The sequence below is a fragment of the Leucopleurus acutus genome (genome assembly GCF_964270905.1).
Source record: "Leucopleurus acutus genome assembly, chromosome: 1".
Taxonomy (NCBI): Eukaryota; Metazoa; Chordata; class Mammalia; order Artiodactyla; family Delphinidae; genus Leucopleurus; species Leucopleurus acutus.
Genome location: NC_139142.1, coordinates 1,728,924 through 1,745,370, shown reverse-complemented (window position 1 = coordinate 1,745,370; position 16,447 = coordinate 1,728,924). Strand labels below are relative to the sequence as shown.

Genomic DNA, 16,447 nt, shown 5'->3' with positions numbered 1-16,447 from the left:
CTGAGCTGGAATTAAGGATGGGGAAACTCCCTTAGGTAGTTTTGTCCCATAGCTGTCTGTGCCAGGTGAAACTGCAGACATGTAGCCACTTGTTACTCTTTTTCTGTCTATAAACAGTTAATTCGCTCTTATTAGTTTTCCCACCTTGAAAAATGGGGCTCTGTTGACCCCTTAGGAATTCTGAGTGTTGTTTATAAAGAAGTGAAAGTCCTTTGAGTAGGAAGGTTTTAACAGGATACTTTTTTTAAATAAATTTATTTTATTTTTGGCTGCATTGGGTCTTCATTGCTGCGCACGGGCTTTCTCTAGTTGCAGCGAGCAGGGGCTACTCTTTGTTTGTGCAGTGCGCAGGCTTCTCACTGTGGTGCCTTCTCTTGTTGCAGAGCACGGGCTCTAGGCGCTTGAGCTTCAGTAGTTTGTGGCGCGGGGGCTCAGTAGTTGTGGCTTGCGGGCTCTAGAGCACAGGCTCAGTAGTTGTGACGCACGGGTTTAGTTGCTCCACGGCATGTGGGATCTTCCTGGACCAGGGCTCGAACCCGTGTCCTCTGCATTGGCAGGCGGATTCCTAACCACTAGCGCCACTAGGGAAGCCCAACATAGGATACTTTGATAAATACAAACAACATAGGATATCTAAACAACATAGGATACTTTGATAAATAGAACTAGTTACTGCTGTACCTGTGATTTTACTAGTCCATTTAAAATATGACAGTGTGCTTTGGGAACAGGTCAAGAGCATAGTGGGCTCATATTATAGATTCACTTTGGTATGAATGGAGGCATCTCTTTTAGGGTGGGCTTAATTTTATACATAGCTCGGAAGAGATCGTCCCTCTCACGTAAATATTCAAACATGTATGATGTTATTTTCTTTTCTTTAAAGCTAATAAACTTTTTAAATTGCTGTTTTAAAAAAAGCAGATACAGATTAGCAGTTGCTTCAGAATCCCCAAAACAGGTTTAAGAGATTTTTGTTCCTTGACAAAGACGAGATGGTTTGGGGAGGAAGGTTATATGCTTTGAACAAGAGTTGCTCTTTTTGTCACTAGTCCATCATACTGTTGTTTCTGCCTCTGCCTGAACCCAAACCCCCTCCCAGCCTGATGGAAATGTTCGCTTACGCAGCTAGCCCTGCCTCTGTTTGTAAGACATCTTCCACCTGTCGGCTGCGACATCACAAGTCGATGTCCATGTCAGGCTCTGGGCGCCCCAAGATGATGTTACCTCCAATAGACAGTGAAGGAGATAACTTCAAGGCTATGTAAGAAAAATGCACATTCCTTGTGAAACTAATGTGTACCCACTGCTTCTTAATTTTGTGCTGTGGATTTTATAGTCCAAGATTTTGTTCCAGTTGTCTACAAAGTGTCCTTCCTGTGTGTGGTTTTAGTTAAGCACATCCTGTCTCATGGTGTCCCTGGTCATCTTTGTGTCTTCATGCCTTTGCATACTACAAAGGGTGTAAGAAATTCCCCCTTCTTTCCAAGTTGCTTTCAGCATGTGGAATTTTACAGTACTTATGCCATTTTTGTGCTTCCAAAACTTTTTAGTTGCCTATTCTTCAGTTTCACCTGCATAGCCTTTATTTCTTTTGTATTGGCAAGTTTCTCTGCATGTAAGCAATTTGAGAGGGAAGCAAAGGAAAAAAAGCTTGAGTTAGCTGTTCTTTGTTCTAGAATTTCCCTGCATTAATCTTGTCCTTGAAAATATGTGTGTACTGTTCCCTTAAACTCCATGAGGTTTTGTTTGATTATGTACTATTCCTTTGGTACCCTTTGCCATTTAACTTACCTTTTGCTCCTAAGTCCTATAAAATACCCCTTGGATCTGGATTTATATAACTGGTTTTCTCCACTCTATATCAAAGGTATATTGTGATCGTAAATGTTTGTGTGCCATGTTTGCTACAAAGCCAGGGTTTTGTGAACAGAGATCTAAGAATCTGTCATTTTCTGATCTCAAAGCACTATTCCTGACCAGAGAGCTCCAGTTGCTTCAACACACAGTATTAGCAGCGCCACCACCCCAGATCGAACCCGCTTCCCAAGAGGCACTGCCAGTCGTAGCACTTTCCACGGCCAGCCCCGGGAGCGGCGCACTGCCACGTATAACGGCCCGCCTGCTTCACCCAGCCTGTCCCATGAAGCCACACCATTGTCGCAGACTCGAAGCCGAGGCTCCACTAATCTTTTTAGTAAATTAACTTCCAAACTCACGAGGAGGTAAGTGCCTAGGTGGTGCTGTTGGTTGGAGCAAACACAAGGGCAAAGGGAGAAGTGCCGTCTCCCTCGTGTGAAGCCGCTGCCCAGATGCTTTTCAGTTTGTCTTTAGCTCACATTTTTCTAATGCTGTACTTTCAAAACCTTTTAGAAGAGGAATTATAGAGCTCAGAGTCCTTTCACAACACTAAAAGTTATCTAGCACTTGGGAGGTGGTTGTTGTTTAATTACTTTTCCTTTTACTCTCACATCTCTCTACATGGCATGTGCACTTCAGTTTAGCGAAAGCCCAGATCCAGTGTAGTTCGGGGGCTGGCGCCCCATCAGTAGCCACCGAGGAAGACGTGTATGGTGTAAGCGTCCCTAGACACGGAGGAGAGAGACATTTCCTCTTCTCTCGTTGCATTCCAGTGTCGTTGAGGAGCACTAAGTTTCTTAGAGCTTCAATCTTGAAATTGTTCTCTCTGTTGGCCTGAGTTATAATGAGAACAAGGTAACATTCTATATTGAATAGTTTTGGAGATAAAATCCTTGCCTTATTCTTAGGAAGAAGCTAGTATCTGGTCATGTATAAAATCTTTTGTATGTCCAGTAGACTGTCAGTTGGGGCCTTGGGAAATCTCTAAAGGTCCTTGAGGTACTTTTAACTTTATTTCCAGAATCTTCGTCTAGAGGTTGCAAAGCCTAGAAACATTGGCTACTATAAGAGGAAAAAGAAAAGATACCACTCTGCATTATAAGCAAAGGCACCTTTAGCCAGGACCACAGCCAGGAAACCTGAGAGCCCCTGCAGTTCCAGGACACCCAGAGGAAATTCTTTGAACTTAAGCCTCTCTGTGGATTAGTCTGTCCGAGGTGTCCTGCAGGTTTTGCCTGTTACAGACCCTCTGGTTCATCACTTGTGTCTTCTTCACAGAACAACAGTGGGCTCTTCCCAGAGTCTAAAATGATACACGCCCTCCTCCTCTCTTCTCTGACTCCTTGTGGCCCGTTAGCCTACTGATCTGTTATGTGCCGTCTTCTTGATTTAACCTGTAAGCTAAATACCACTTTTCAGTCTCCCCCAGTAATTTTATTTTAAATCAGTCATCTAAAACTTAGACAAGTCACATTAAACTGTCTTTCCCCAGATGATCTGTTCATTGTCAGGATGTCAAATACCAGATTAGGGAGGACTTCTGATATCCACTAGCATTGACTAGAGGTCAGAGGAGTCCAGAGTTTCTGGTCTACCCTATTATTCTCTGAGCCCCTTTGCTGAGACATTCCATTCCGGGCTGGGCAGAAGAGCAGAATGGTCTGAAGGGCCTTGCCAGATTTGGGGCACCCATTTGTGGCCAGCAAGAGAGACAATGAGTTCAACCCAAGAAGAGTCTGATGACCCCCAAAATAATGCATTGCTTCCTTTCAGGGTCATCCCAGGTGCTGTCCCCAGCCTCCCTGTGCCTTAGCTCCTTCCTTGGAGCCTAGGCTGCTTAATGTCAACTGATCCTTTGCCCTCTGGTCCCCGAGCACAGAAGGGATGTGTGGCAGTCAGGTCTGTCTAAGCTTCAGTCACAGGACAGTCAGCTTTGTGTCCTTACACATTGGTCAGTAATGGGCTCTTTAAATAAAGCCTTGCACATCATTAAAATCCTTGAATTTGTTTGCCTCCTTCGTGGGTTTTTAGGGGTCATCTTAATACTATCATTGACAAAAATAACATCAGCCACAGTATACTGAATGCTTCCTGTGTGCTAAGCTAAAGAGATGTCTGTAGATTTATAGATATAGGAATACTCTTTTTTTTTTTTTTTGTGGTACGCGGGCCTCTTACTGCTGTGGCCTCTCCCACCGCGGAGCACAGGCTCTGGACACGCCGGCTCAGCGGCCATAGCCCACGGGCCTAGCCGCTCCGCGGCATGTGGGATCTTCCCGGACCGGGGCACGAACCCGTGTCCCCTGCATTGGCAGGCGGACTCTCAACCACTGCACCACCAGGGAAGCCCAGGAATACTCATTTTATATACATAAATAAGTATGTGTGTATGCACACACATGCATTCTCTCTCACATACTCATTTAATCTCCATAATCTACCCCATGGAATAGACATTGTCCCAGTTTCATAGAAGAAACTGGAGGCAAGGTTCAGAGAGATTAAGGCACATGTTCAAGATCCTACAGCAGAAGAGTGCTGAGTCAGATCCGTGGCTCCAGAAGAGCCTTGAACCCACTGTGTAGTGTCCCTGGCAGAAAACGGTAAAGCACAGTTACAGACGTGAGTCCTTTTCCCACATTTTAGAATTAAATTTATTTCATGTATTTGAATTGAAATTGAAGGCTGAGGCTTCTTGTTAAAAATATTCTAGAGGGGCTCATCTGATTTTATAATGTCCACCCCAAAATTTTTACAGAAAGTCTTCTGTTAGTTTGCAGACTGAGACCTGTAGCCTCCCTTGGTGCTGTACTTCAGTTGTAGTCAGTTCATTCTTAAAAACAGAGTCCTTGCTGCCGCAGCATCAGCTTCTTACCCTCTCCTAACAATAATTGTGAGGGTTAAAGTTCTAGTGCAGGAAAGGCTCAGGTGTTGGCACGTAGATGCCGCAAGGAGACCTGCTGTGACACGGTGGGACTGGCATCAGAAAACTCGCCCTCTGCTCCTGGCTGTGCCTTGGATGTTGTGAGAGCTTTAGAGAGCTGTGGGCTCAGGGCACTCAGAGTCACCCATACTCTGCAGGCAGGACAGCCCGGGCACAAGCGCAGGTGCCTCTGTGCTCCTGGGAGCCATCCACGTGGTCCCGGGCGGAGTGTGAGAGCCTTAATCCTGTAGCTTCCTCCTCTTTATACCTCAAGGGATTTAAGGGAGGAAAAGTTAAGAAAATCAGTCCTATGGTACCTGAGCAGTCCCCTTGACTTTTCTCAGGTAGAAAATTCGGAAATGAAAATACGTTTTAAAGGCCTTTTAATCAGTTTTCACATGCATGATCTTTCCTTACTGTGTGTAATCCTGCTGTATACTACTTTTGATCTGATTATGGAGTGGTGGGCGGTTATCTCCAGTAGTTAGATACTTTTAAAATTGGTAGGTATCTGAAGCAATGCAAAAGTCGTCCCAAATTAGGAAAAAAACAACGAAGGAAGTTATTAATTCAGTCAGTCCTCAAATACATTTGAGTGCCTCCTGTGCTCTGTCTCAGAACTGAGATTTAGAAATAGCTTGACAAGCCCAGCTCACACTCACCCAGGAATGCTTATTGCATGATCATACAAGCCTGAGCCAGTTTGAAATTTCTTTTGTCAAATTCTGTTCAGCACAACCCAAGCATCTCCTTAAATTTTTTTTTAATGAGCAGAGTTACTTCTTTTAAACACAGCTCTTTCCGTTTATTACATAAAACATAAAAATGAACCCCCCACTGTTGTCTGGTCATTTAATTTTCATTCATTTTGATATCTAAAGCTCTAAAAAGTCTACTTCATTTTAAACTCCCAATAACTTATTACAGTGCTGTATGTCAGTTATATCAAAACTGGAAGGGAAAAAAACCTAACCTCCAATGACTTTTTTTCTTAAAAAGTGATTTATACGAAACCACTGTAACAGACATTCTGTTAATGTCTAAATCATCTTCCTGAAGTAAGTAATGATTCTCTTCATGGATAAATATTTTTATAATGAAATTTTTAATGTTTCTGTATAAGGTGATTTTTTGTTCATAAGATATTCTGAAGAAAGTTGAGGAATGTTATTTTATTTCTAGTACATTGCAAATGACTAACACAAAATGTTGAATTTTATTATCTTAAGGTATACCCATCTGAAGAACCTTAAAACATTTAATTATAGTTAATGTCAATATTTACTGCTAAATTTTTTCTTACAAGTACAGATTTTTTATATTTCTGTTTAAAAGATCACATACTCAATTATTTGTGATAATTTTACTTTTTCATCAAATGTCGCTGTTTCATTGTTCATTGGACAGGAGAGGAGCCCTGTTTTACTTGCTGTTTTTGTTCTATCTGTAATTGACTATTTAACTTGTGCAACTCATTTTTGTTAATTTTTTTTTTTGGCTTAATTTCTTTTAGAAACATGTCATTCAGGTTTATCAAAAGGTAGGATTTATATATACACATTTTTTTTTCAATCCTCACCCTGAAATGGCTCCTGCAATTAACATCAGGTTTGGCTTTCTAGCCTTGTTTTTTTTCCTTAAACACTAAACTTTCTGCTGAGAACTAAATACTTCTTTGAAAGGAAGCTGGAAAGAAAGAGATTAACTCTGTCAGGCATTTTTAAAGGGACTGTGGCACCCATGTAACAAGAGGCCTACGCATGCTCTGTGCATTTTCTTCCTTTGGTAGAATTATTTAGCATCCAAATAATTCTGTCTTCATACTAATAACACTTAGCATGCTTCTGTTTGAAGAATGAGATGTTCAGTAACAATGTGCAATTCATGATTAGCCTCAAGCATGCAAACGGTAAGTGGTAATTGTGTTAGCTGTCGTTTTTTATTTCATGAAGGATTGCATTAGCAAAAGGCTTTAAAATGACAGATAAATCAGCTAATATCCTGATACTGGAAATAAATGTAAAATTCACACCTACAACCTCATTTGTTGGGGTTTTTCAGAAATTAAGACGTGGGCAACTGTATAGCAGAAATATTTTAATATTTTCCAAGAGTTGAAGAGTGAGTAGTATTGTATCTAAAAGGCACTTTCCACCAACCTCTGAAGAAAGTATGTCTCATTTTTACTTAAAGCACTGTAGTAAATGTTATTCTTACTAGGTAGATAGTTTTTTGATGATGACACTTAAAAGACCAGAAGCGTTGCTCACTGTCTCGGGATGCACACACCCTTGAGGGAAAAGCTGCCACTGCAGCCACATCGTGCCTGCTGCTCTCAGCTCACCAGCGGGCAAGGTTATGGGTTTTTATGTGGAGGCCACCATGTGGGTTGTGGAGAGTCTTTATTCACGTGAGCTCTTTATCAGAAACCGTGGGAAGAGTGCTTTCTTTCTGTGGGAAACTCCACTCCATGATTATTTAATTGGAAACCCACTATACTTTGGGTAGTGATTAAAAAGAATACCTCCAGTTGAAGGCCGTGAGTGTGCGCAGATTCCAGAGCTGGGCAGGAATACCTGTTGTGTATGTGAAGCAGGTGTGTAGCCAGCCTCCTGCACGGCCTTCATGAACTCATGGCGGTGGCCTCTGGCAGAGTCACACCTACAAGAGAAGGAGTTTTAATAAGCTCAGCTGGTGACCAAAAAAAAGTGCTTTGGATTTGTTCATTTTATAATGTCTGTGTTTATATTTGGGTTGGTCGTGTACTGGTGTGTAAGATATCTTTTCTCTTTCCCACTTCTCTGTGCTTCTGCATTCTATTCATTGAGGCTTCCAACTGAATATGAGAGGAACGGGAGATATGAGGGCTCAAGGTGAGGGAAACGATTTTTACTTAAAATATTTTATAGGTATTTACCTCATTTCTGCGGCAGAGGCAACACCCCTTTTCTGAACGTTCTGCATCTGTCCCTGCTCCAAGTGGAATTGCTTAGTGCCACCAGCAGTATGTGGTCAGGAAGCATTGCTGCTGCCGCCGGCACCTGGCAGCCACGTGAGGGCGCTGGAGTGCTGCAGCCACCTGCTGGTGGGAGCCTCGGGTCCCAGCCCCACCTGGGTTCTCACTGGTGTTTGGGTGTTAAAATACGCATTCCTAGGCATAGGAACGTGGAATTGCCATTTGAAAACTGTGACCAGGTAGCCTGGACCTCAGCGGCAGATCAGCCAGTGGCCTAAAGCCATTTCAAGTATAGATGCTGTTTTGGAACTACAGTCATATAAATTTGAACATGAAGTGTGATTTTCCCTCTTTTTCTTTTTGATGTTTGTACACTCAGAGCTGAGCAGAAGGGGCCTGGCTTTCTGAAGCTTGATTTAAGTTGGCTGCGCTCCTTCCTTTGCCACCTCATTGTCCCCTCCCTTCCTAAGGCAGTAGTGCACAACTTAGGTTATTTCTGCTTCAAAACTTTGAACGAAAAACTTCGTGCCATGGGTTAGTTTTCTTTTGCGAGACACCTGTATATCCCCTTGTTCAAATGTAAGTGTTCCCTTATGCTTTTGAAATAAATTTCCTTTTGTAATTTAAAAAAAAGATGCATTCCTCCTGCCTGAGCTCTCCTGACCGGAGGTGAGGTCTGGGAGTCTGGAGCATTGTCGACCTGGTGAGAACTCCTGGCATAGTTCTAGTCTCAAGGAGTGAAAGCAGAATATTTAGGAGAATTTTTCTTTTCTTTTTTGGCCGCGCCATGTGGCTTGTGGGATCTTAGTTCCCAGACCAGGGATTGTACCCTGGCCCTGGCAGTGAAAGCTCCAAGTCCTAAGCACTGGACCTCTAGGAAATTCCCTAGGAGAATTTTCATATTTCAAATTAGATGTCTTTTTTTTTTTCTTTAAGATTGATTATGTAGGGAATTAAGTGGTTAGGACTCTGTGCTTTCACTAGGTCCCTGATCGGGGAACTAAGATCCCACAAGCCGTGCAGTGCGGCCAAAAAAAAAAGAATGATTATGTAGTTGAGTGTTTTGCGTTTAAATTTTCTGTACCTGTCATTGCATGGATCTGGCGGCAGGGGGAGTCACCAGATGGGTTCAGGACTCTAGATTTCTTCCACTTGTGCCCTTTTTTATGCCAGTCGCCACCATGCTGTTTCAGGTCCTTGTTAGCCCATTTCCTCTCTTCCTGGTCTTTCTAAAACACAGCTCTGATCATGACTACCCTGAATGAAAACCTGCAGTGGCCCCATCGCCTGGCCGACCATGTCCATATGAGGCCCTGTGTGGCCTCAGCAGCCCCAGTTTCCCCCACGCACAAATCCCTCAGTTGAGGCAGAAGTTCAGGGTGAGAGTCAGGCAGCATCCCCCCGCCTGCCCTTGAGCAAGTCTAGCTGCCCTGAGTTTGTCTCCCCAGCCATAGTTGGGAGGGACTAACAGAACCCACCTCCTGGTGTGCTGAGGATCAAGGGCTCAGTAAATGCCAGTGGCCATCTGGGGGGGGTGAGACTGTGCCCTCAGCTCCAGTCCGTGGGTACCTTCGAATTTGCCCTCAACACATTCTGTGCTTTCCATACCTCCTTGCCTTCACTTAAGAGATTTCCTCTGCCCTAGACACAGACTTTCTCCCGCCTCCGTCATGTTGAAATCCCATGGTGTCTTCGTAGCTCTTCTCAGATGCCATTGCCCGCCCCGCGTCGTCTACCCTGCCTTTCCCTCTGCTCCACTCCTCCCCTCTCTTGCGGTCCTCCCTGTCAGGCGGGCTCCACCTCTCTGGGACTCTAGCTGACAGCCCGTGCCTTACCTGTGCTATTGCTGTTTCCTTGTGTTTTAGTTCCCCCCCGCCGACCCCAGCTTAGAGAGCTTTTGCTTTTATTTGTAACCTATTTAGTATTTAGCAGCATTTTATACTTAGGAAGCTTTCAAACAGTTTTGGTAGGTGTGAACCAAACTGAATATTCTGTTAGCAGGTGGCTGACAGGGAGAGTTACATACACAGTAAACCCTACGGTCCACTCTCAGCTCTGGTGAACTTGCCATAGGATTGAGTGTATTGAACATACATACACTGTGAGTTTTTAATGCACAAGCATGTTAGGTATTCACCCTCCTAATTGAGAATGTCAGTAACGGCTTGTGGCGGTAATGATTAAATACCGCAGAGCAGTGAGATGGTAGGTGCCTCTTGGAGTTCCTGAGAGAGCCGTGCCTGGGACCACAGCCTGCACCTTGTGAATCTGTACAGTTTACATTCAAATTGGTCATTTCAGTGCTCAGCAGCAAGTAAGCCTCAACATTTCATTTTCCTATTTCAGTAGTAAGGTAGTGTCATCTAAGAATTCTTTTTAACTGTGAAGTTGGAAGTTTAAATTAGCACAGTAAAAGGAAAAATGCTAAGGTGGTGGTAGGGGACTGAGAGAATGGCCCACTCTCTTACCTAGCTGTACTTAGCATCTGGGGCCGTTTGCCGGGAAAGCAATTTTCAACTGTGTTGAGTAACTGGTTATCCTGAGTAACAGTTACAGTGGAGGTTATGATGAATTGAGTCTTTAAAAATTGTGGTAGGAGAAGCAGCCAGGCCGAGCAGACCTGGTGGCTGGGCTGCTGCCGCCGCCTCCCTGAGCTGGCCTGTGAAGGGCCCTGCCGGCACCTTGCCGCCGGCAGCCAGCCTGGATGACGAGGGCTGGGCTCTGGAGACGTGCTCAGTTCGCTCTCCACTTTGCCTCCTCCCAAGGGTTCTGTTTAACAATTACTTTCTTAATTTTCACCGGATGACTGGTGGAGATTTTTCGGCCAGGTAGATTTTTTACATTGTGGCTTATGATTGGGACGGGAAGGGGGTTGTGGAGAAATAGGTGAGTACTTCTTAGCAAAGGAACAGTCTACCAGCCATGAGCCTATGCGGGAAAAACGTGGAAGTCATTTATTATGCTGTATTGAAGACGTTGGTCATGAGCTGGGTAGAGTAGAAAAGGTGAGTTTTCCTGTGCAATTAAGAATAAACCTGCACTGTGCCTTTCAGTCGCAACGTATCTGCTGAGCAAAAGGAGGAAAACAAAGAAGCAAAACCTCGTTCCCTGCGCTTTACCTGGAGCATGAAAACCACTAGTTCCATGGATCCCAATGACATGATGCGGGAAATCCGCAAAGTGCTGGACGCCAATAACTGTGACTACGAGCAGAGAGAGCGCTTCTTACTCTTCTGTGTCCACGGCGACGGGCACGCGGAGAGCCTCGTGCAGTGGGAGATGGAAGTGTGCAAGCTGCCAAGACTGTCTCTGAACGGGGTCCGGTTTAAGCGGATATCAGGGACGTCCATAGCTTTCAAAAATATCGCTTCCAAAATTGCCAATGAGCTAAAGCTGTAACCCAGTAATTATGGTGTAAATTAAGTAGCAATTTAAAGTGTTTTCCTGAACACTGGTGGAAATGTATAGAATAATATTTAGGCAATAACGTCTGCATCTTCTAAATCATGATATTAAAATATAAGGACGAGAGCACGCCTGGGAGCGAAAGCTGGCCTTTTTTCTACGAATGCACTACATTAAAGACGTGTGACACGTGTGCCCTCTGTCTTATTTCCATTGCCCTGAAAGTCAGCGTGTGACATCCATCTCCACGTGCCTCCTGTCTGTGCGGGTGTGAGAGTGGACGGTGTGTGTGTGAAGTAGTGCTACGGAAGCATCTCCTTACACTGGCAACCAGAGTTGTTACGAGTACCTCTGTGGGAGATTATTTGGTGCTAAAACATTAAAATTGCCAAGGAGGAAAATACTGAATTACTACTAAGAATTAACTTTAAGACTAGTTGGTAATTAATGCAGGTTTACAGTTCATGCCTGTGGTTTTGTGTTTGTTGTTTCGTGTTTTTTTTTTAGTGCAAAAGGTTTAAATTTATAGTTGTGAACATTGCTTGTGTGTGTTTTTCTAAGTAGATTCACAAGATAATTAAAAATTCACTTTTTCTGAGTAAAATCTTGCATTGTCTCCTAATACTGTATTTAAGATTCAGATTAAGGCAGTCACTTAAAAGTATGTGTTTTTGCCTCCACCACCAAGTTGAACAAAAGCAAATGGAAAGTGTGCGAAGGCCGGGCCACCCTTTCCTTAGCGTGGATCCCAACATTTTGTGATTTCTAGCATCTTTTTTCCCCAAAGGCAATAAAGGGAGAAGATGGCCCCCCTGGTGACCTGAGCAGGATGGGAGTCGGGAGTGGCCGTCAGCCTCAGCCTCGGGAGCCCCGGCGCGCCCCCGTGTGGAGAAACGCCAGGCCTTGGCAGTTCTGGGTTTGTTCTCCATGAAGTATGTAATTTTCCTCTCTTGTTCTTTGTGATTCAGTACATGAATTAGACTCACATCCGTTTCCCAACACCTACATGGTTACATAAAGAGGGTAATAAACTCATCAGTCAGTTTGATGCTTTAATCTCACGGGGATATTATCACATTAATTGGTGTGCTGTTTGGGTTCTGGGTTTGTCGGTGGTGGTCCAAGTATGAAAGTCTGGTCACTCAGTCACAAATACTTACTGTCTACCACGGGCAGAGCACTGTTTTGGGTATTTGGGATACATCCTTAGCCTCTTAAAGCATATGTCCTAATAGGAGAGCAGTCAGTAAACAATAGTACAGTATCTAGTATAGAACAAAGTGGTAAATGGCATGAAAAACGTCACAGGGCAGGGTCAGGCATTCCAGAGGTCCTGGGGCTCGGGTGGGGATGGGGTGCTTGAGCAGCGGCCTGGCTGCGAGGGAGGCATCCGCGCACGTCTCCCGGAAGAGTATCTGGCCGAGGCCGGAGCGCAGCAGCGAGCTGGAGCAGAGTGGAGGGCATTTGGTCAGGGTGCCAACTGGGCCACAGAGGTGATGCAGATGTGTTTTTACTCTGAGATGGGAGCAGCTGGGGGGTTCAAACAGAAGAAGAAGAGTGGCCTCAGGCTTTCAAACCCGTGTTCTGGCAGCTGTGTTGCAAATTCATCCCAGGGCGTGAGGAGAAGCCAGAAACGCCATTTGGAGGCTGTCGGCCCTAATTAGGTAAGAGGTGATGCTGCCCTGGTGAGACTGGTTGGATTCTGGGTATGTTTTGAAATAAGAGTCAACTGCGTTTACTCCTGGATTAGAAATGGGTGAGTGAGAAGAAGCCAAGGATGACTGTCCTGGTTTTCGGCCAGAGCAGCAGAAAGGAGAGGGTTGCTGCCCACGAAACAGGACAGGTTGTGGGAAAGTTTGGGGGTGGGAGAACAGGTTTGGACACATCGAGTTTGAGGTACCTTTACACATAGGTGGAGACCGGGGAGAGAGACCCCGGGAACCCTCGGCAAGTGAGAGAAGCTCATCAGAGCAGAGGAGAGGACCAGTGCTGAGCCCCAGAGACAGTGCCTGGGGAGGCCGGGGAGAAGAGGTGGGCCTGGCGGGAGAGCCTTGTGGTGGGAGGAGCGCCAGGCCTGTGGTCCCCAGCCAGGGTCAGGGAAGGATGGAGGGGTCAGTGCCCTTTGACCTAACAATAGAGCCGGTCATTTTCACCTTACTGGTACTTTCAAACCTTTGTGATTACGGGAAAAAAAACAAGTCCCCTCATTTTTTCACTTGAGGCATTCTCCTTTCTCCTCCAGACCCATCCCCTTTCAGCATGCACTTTTCCGAGAGCACAGTGTGCAGGGCTTCCTGTGCAAGATGGCCCTGCAGGAGCTGCGGGGGTGAAGCGGAGCTCTGCCAAGCAAAGGTGTGGCTGCAGCCGAGTTTCTTCTGATCCTGTTGCCTTGGACATGTTTTAAATGGTTTTCAAGGACAAATGGAATACTAGAAGTTAAACTCCTTTAGGAGAAATCAGTTTACCACGTGCCCTAATGAAACGGCCACTCTTCATACAGACACAAATGTTCATATTAGTTTTGCTTGCTTATTTGTCATAAGCCGTATCTGCATCTTAATAGTTACTGATCCAATGAGAAATCGTGTGTGTTTGTAGTACCAGTATTCATCTGCAGAAGTCGTCTGAACTGGTTGTATGTAAAAGACTCTATTGATGAGGGTTTGAGTTTAGTGGCAGCATAGGTAGTGTTACCTTTACTGAGGTTAAAACTTGAGATCTCATCCATTACTGAGGGGCCCACATCCTTCCTTGAGATACTACGTCCTCAGGATATGGCATTTTTATTCTTCATACAGTGAATTTTTTTTTACTTTATTTATTTGGCTGCGTTGGGTCTTAGCTGCAGCACGCGGGATCTTTTGTTGCAGCACACAGGCTCTTTGCAGCACGTGGGCTTCTCTCCACTTGGGGCACGCGGGCTTCAAACCACACAGGCTCAGTAGTTGTGGCACACGGGCTCTCTAGCTGCACACATGCTCCAGAGCGCGGGCTCTCTAGTGTGGCCCGCGGGCTTCAGAGCTCACGGGCTCAGTAGTTGTGGCGTGCAGGCTCCAGAGCACGTGGGCTCTCTCTTTGAGGCACACGGGCTCAGTAGTTGTGGCACGTGGGCTTAGTTGCCCCATGGCATGTGGGATCTTAGTTCCTCAACCAGGGATCGAACCCACGTTCCCTGCATTGGAAGGCAGATTCTTAACCACTGGACCACCAGGGAAGTCCCGTATGGTGAATTTTGAAAGGGAATATTCTAGAGTACTTTGATTACTTGAGACAAAGCCACACTTTTTTCCTTATTTACTTCCCTGGAATCCCTCAGAAGTGAGGTAAGGTACCTGGCGAGGCAGTACTACTGGTTTCATTTACCTGACAATCAGAGTGTTGTCTTACTCTTGAATATAAGGCTTATCTTCCAGTTAGGTCGACTTTCATCTAGATCAGGCAGATCAAAGGAACCAAGACAACGTTTCTTAATGTCGTGCCTTGTTCTCAGGCTGTCCTTCCGTTTCTAAAAGTGAAGACCCGTGCAGAAAACTGTTAAGAAACATGACTAACTTTCAGAAGCACAACTGTGATCACTTCCACAGCATCTGTTTCTCCAAAAGTCTAGAGAACGATGATGTTTAAAAGAAAAATCTCCCTCCGTGTGCGGTATGAACGAGTTACCGTTGCCATGGAAGCTGTCCCTAGAATACCCTCTCCCAGCAGTTCTTGCTCAGTGAGTGATGCTTGGTGACCGTGGGATCCATGGAGCAATCGCGGCTTCCGTGAGCAGCACCAGGGAGTCACAGGGACGTGGGAGGCGTGTCTGTGAAGTGCTGTGTCTTCTGGTCTGGCCCAGGCAAGAGCGGCAGCAGAAATGAGGGAGGGCTTGGATCAGAGGGTCCAAACTTCGCTTTTTTTGGTTTTTGTTGTTGGGGCTGTTTTTTGTTTTTTATTACTAATTTGCCGTGGGATCCTTTAGACAGCTCAGCAGCCACTTTTGAATGGGGAGGGAAATGGTTGCTTTTGAAGGGAGCGATGTAAAGAGGGTGACATGCCTTGCAGGTGCCCTGACAGTGCACAGGTGAGTCCAGGTGTGACTGTTCCCGAGCGCAGACCCCGGGTGTCCTTGCCAGTCATCGAGGAGGCCAGAATCCAGCAGCTTCGTGAGTTGGTCTTGGTTTGCCACGTGGAGAGACCAGGACCCAGCCAGAGGTGACGCTTCCTCACAAGCAGTGCTCGCTGCGTGGTGCGGTGGCATCCCAGTGTGGCTGCCCAGCCACTGGTGAGATTGGGGGATATGTGACAGAGCAGCATCACAACCCTCAGAAGTCAGAAAGTGGGACTTCCCTGGCGGTCCAGTGGTTAGGACTCCACACTCTCACTGCCGAGGACCCGGGTTCAATCCCTGGTTGGGGAATCAAGATCTCACAAGCTGTGTGGCAACGGCAGGAAAAAAAAAAACACAAGCAGGACATCTGGGCCAGACTTATGTCCCCAGGGAAGGGAGCTCACCTGGTGAGGAGATGTGATGTGTGTGGAAAATGGCTTGTGGTGGGAGAGTCTGAGACCTTTCTTTGTGTTTGGGCCAGACTCTCAGGGGTGGCTTTAGGGCCCAGAACAGATAGCAGGGTGGGCATTGCGAGGAGGCCTTTGTGAACTCAAAATAAGAAAATCCTCTGCCAGTAGGGGAGCCCCTGGCCACAGCGGGGGCGCTGAGCCTGTCCCTGCTAGTTGCTGCAGCAGGGTCTGCGCGGCCAGGAAGGCCGGGGCAGGGCGGATTCCGAAGCAGGACCTCGGGATTCCCTCCAGACAGACTCAGAGCCCTGTTTAAAAATGAACTGGGCAGCGTGGCCTAGAGATGTACGCCCTTGACCTGGGCAGCCTGGTGTCCAGATTCCAGCTTCTGAACCTCAGGTTTCCTCCTCAGAAAGTCAGCATGTCGTAAGAGTATCTCACTCTGGGTTGTTGGCAGGGTCCACCAGACGGCCAGTACAGAGCAGGGCACCTGGCAGGTATCTGGAAGACAGCAGCACACACAGGCACAGGTCTTTTTAAAGAAGAACACCAGCCAGTCCTCTTCTCTTTCTTCCCGGCTTGCCCAAGGCGCAGAAGTCCTTGAACAGCACACTCCGGCTCTCAGGAGGGGACACTGCCCTGCCAGCATAGACTTCATAAGAACATTCCCCCCGTGTCTAAAGCGTAGAGTTCTGGGCTCAGAACCCGCTGTTAGGAAAGTTGACAGGCCTGTGCCACCACCTTCCTGGCCCCAAGCCTTTGCCAGTGTCCCCAGAGGACAGGGAGAATTAGCAGGCCTGGTGTGA

The 16,447-nt window shown here is 46.1% G+C and overlaps 1 protein-coding gene across 8 annotated transcripts in view; it reads left to right on the top strand.

Moving 5' to 3' along the window:
* MARK3 (microtubule affinity regulating kinase 3) overlaps window positions 1-11,799 on the top strand; it is a 107,902-nt gene extending 96,103 nt beyond the window's left edge. For 3 of the 8 annotated variants that reach the window (XM_082843362.1, XM_082843359.1, XM_082843366.1), the window contains 4 exons: window positions 1,968-2,225; window positions 6,297-6,323; window positions 7,612-7,656; window positions 10,793-11,799. In XM_082843362.1, coding sequence (XP_082699488.1) covers window positions 1,968-2,225; window positions 6,297-6,323; window positions 7,612-7,656; window positions 10,793-11,138 — 676 coding nt within the window. In that variant the 3' untranslated portion in view covers window positions 11,139-11,799. The remainder of the gene's footprint in view (window positions 1-1,967; window positions 2,226-6,296; window positions 6,324-7,611; window positions 7,657-10,792) is intronic. The other 5 variants (XM_082843364.1, XM_082843363.1, XM_082843360.1 and 2 more) reach the window with 4 other exon arrangements.
* The last annotated feature ends 4,648 nt before the right edge of the window (window positions 11,800-16,447 follow it).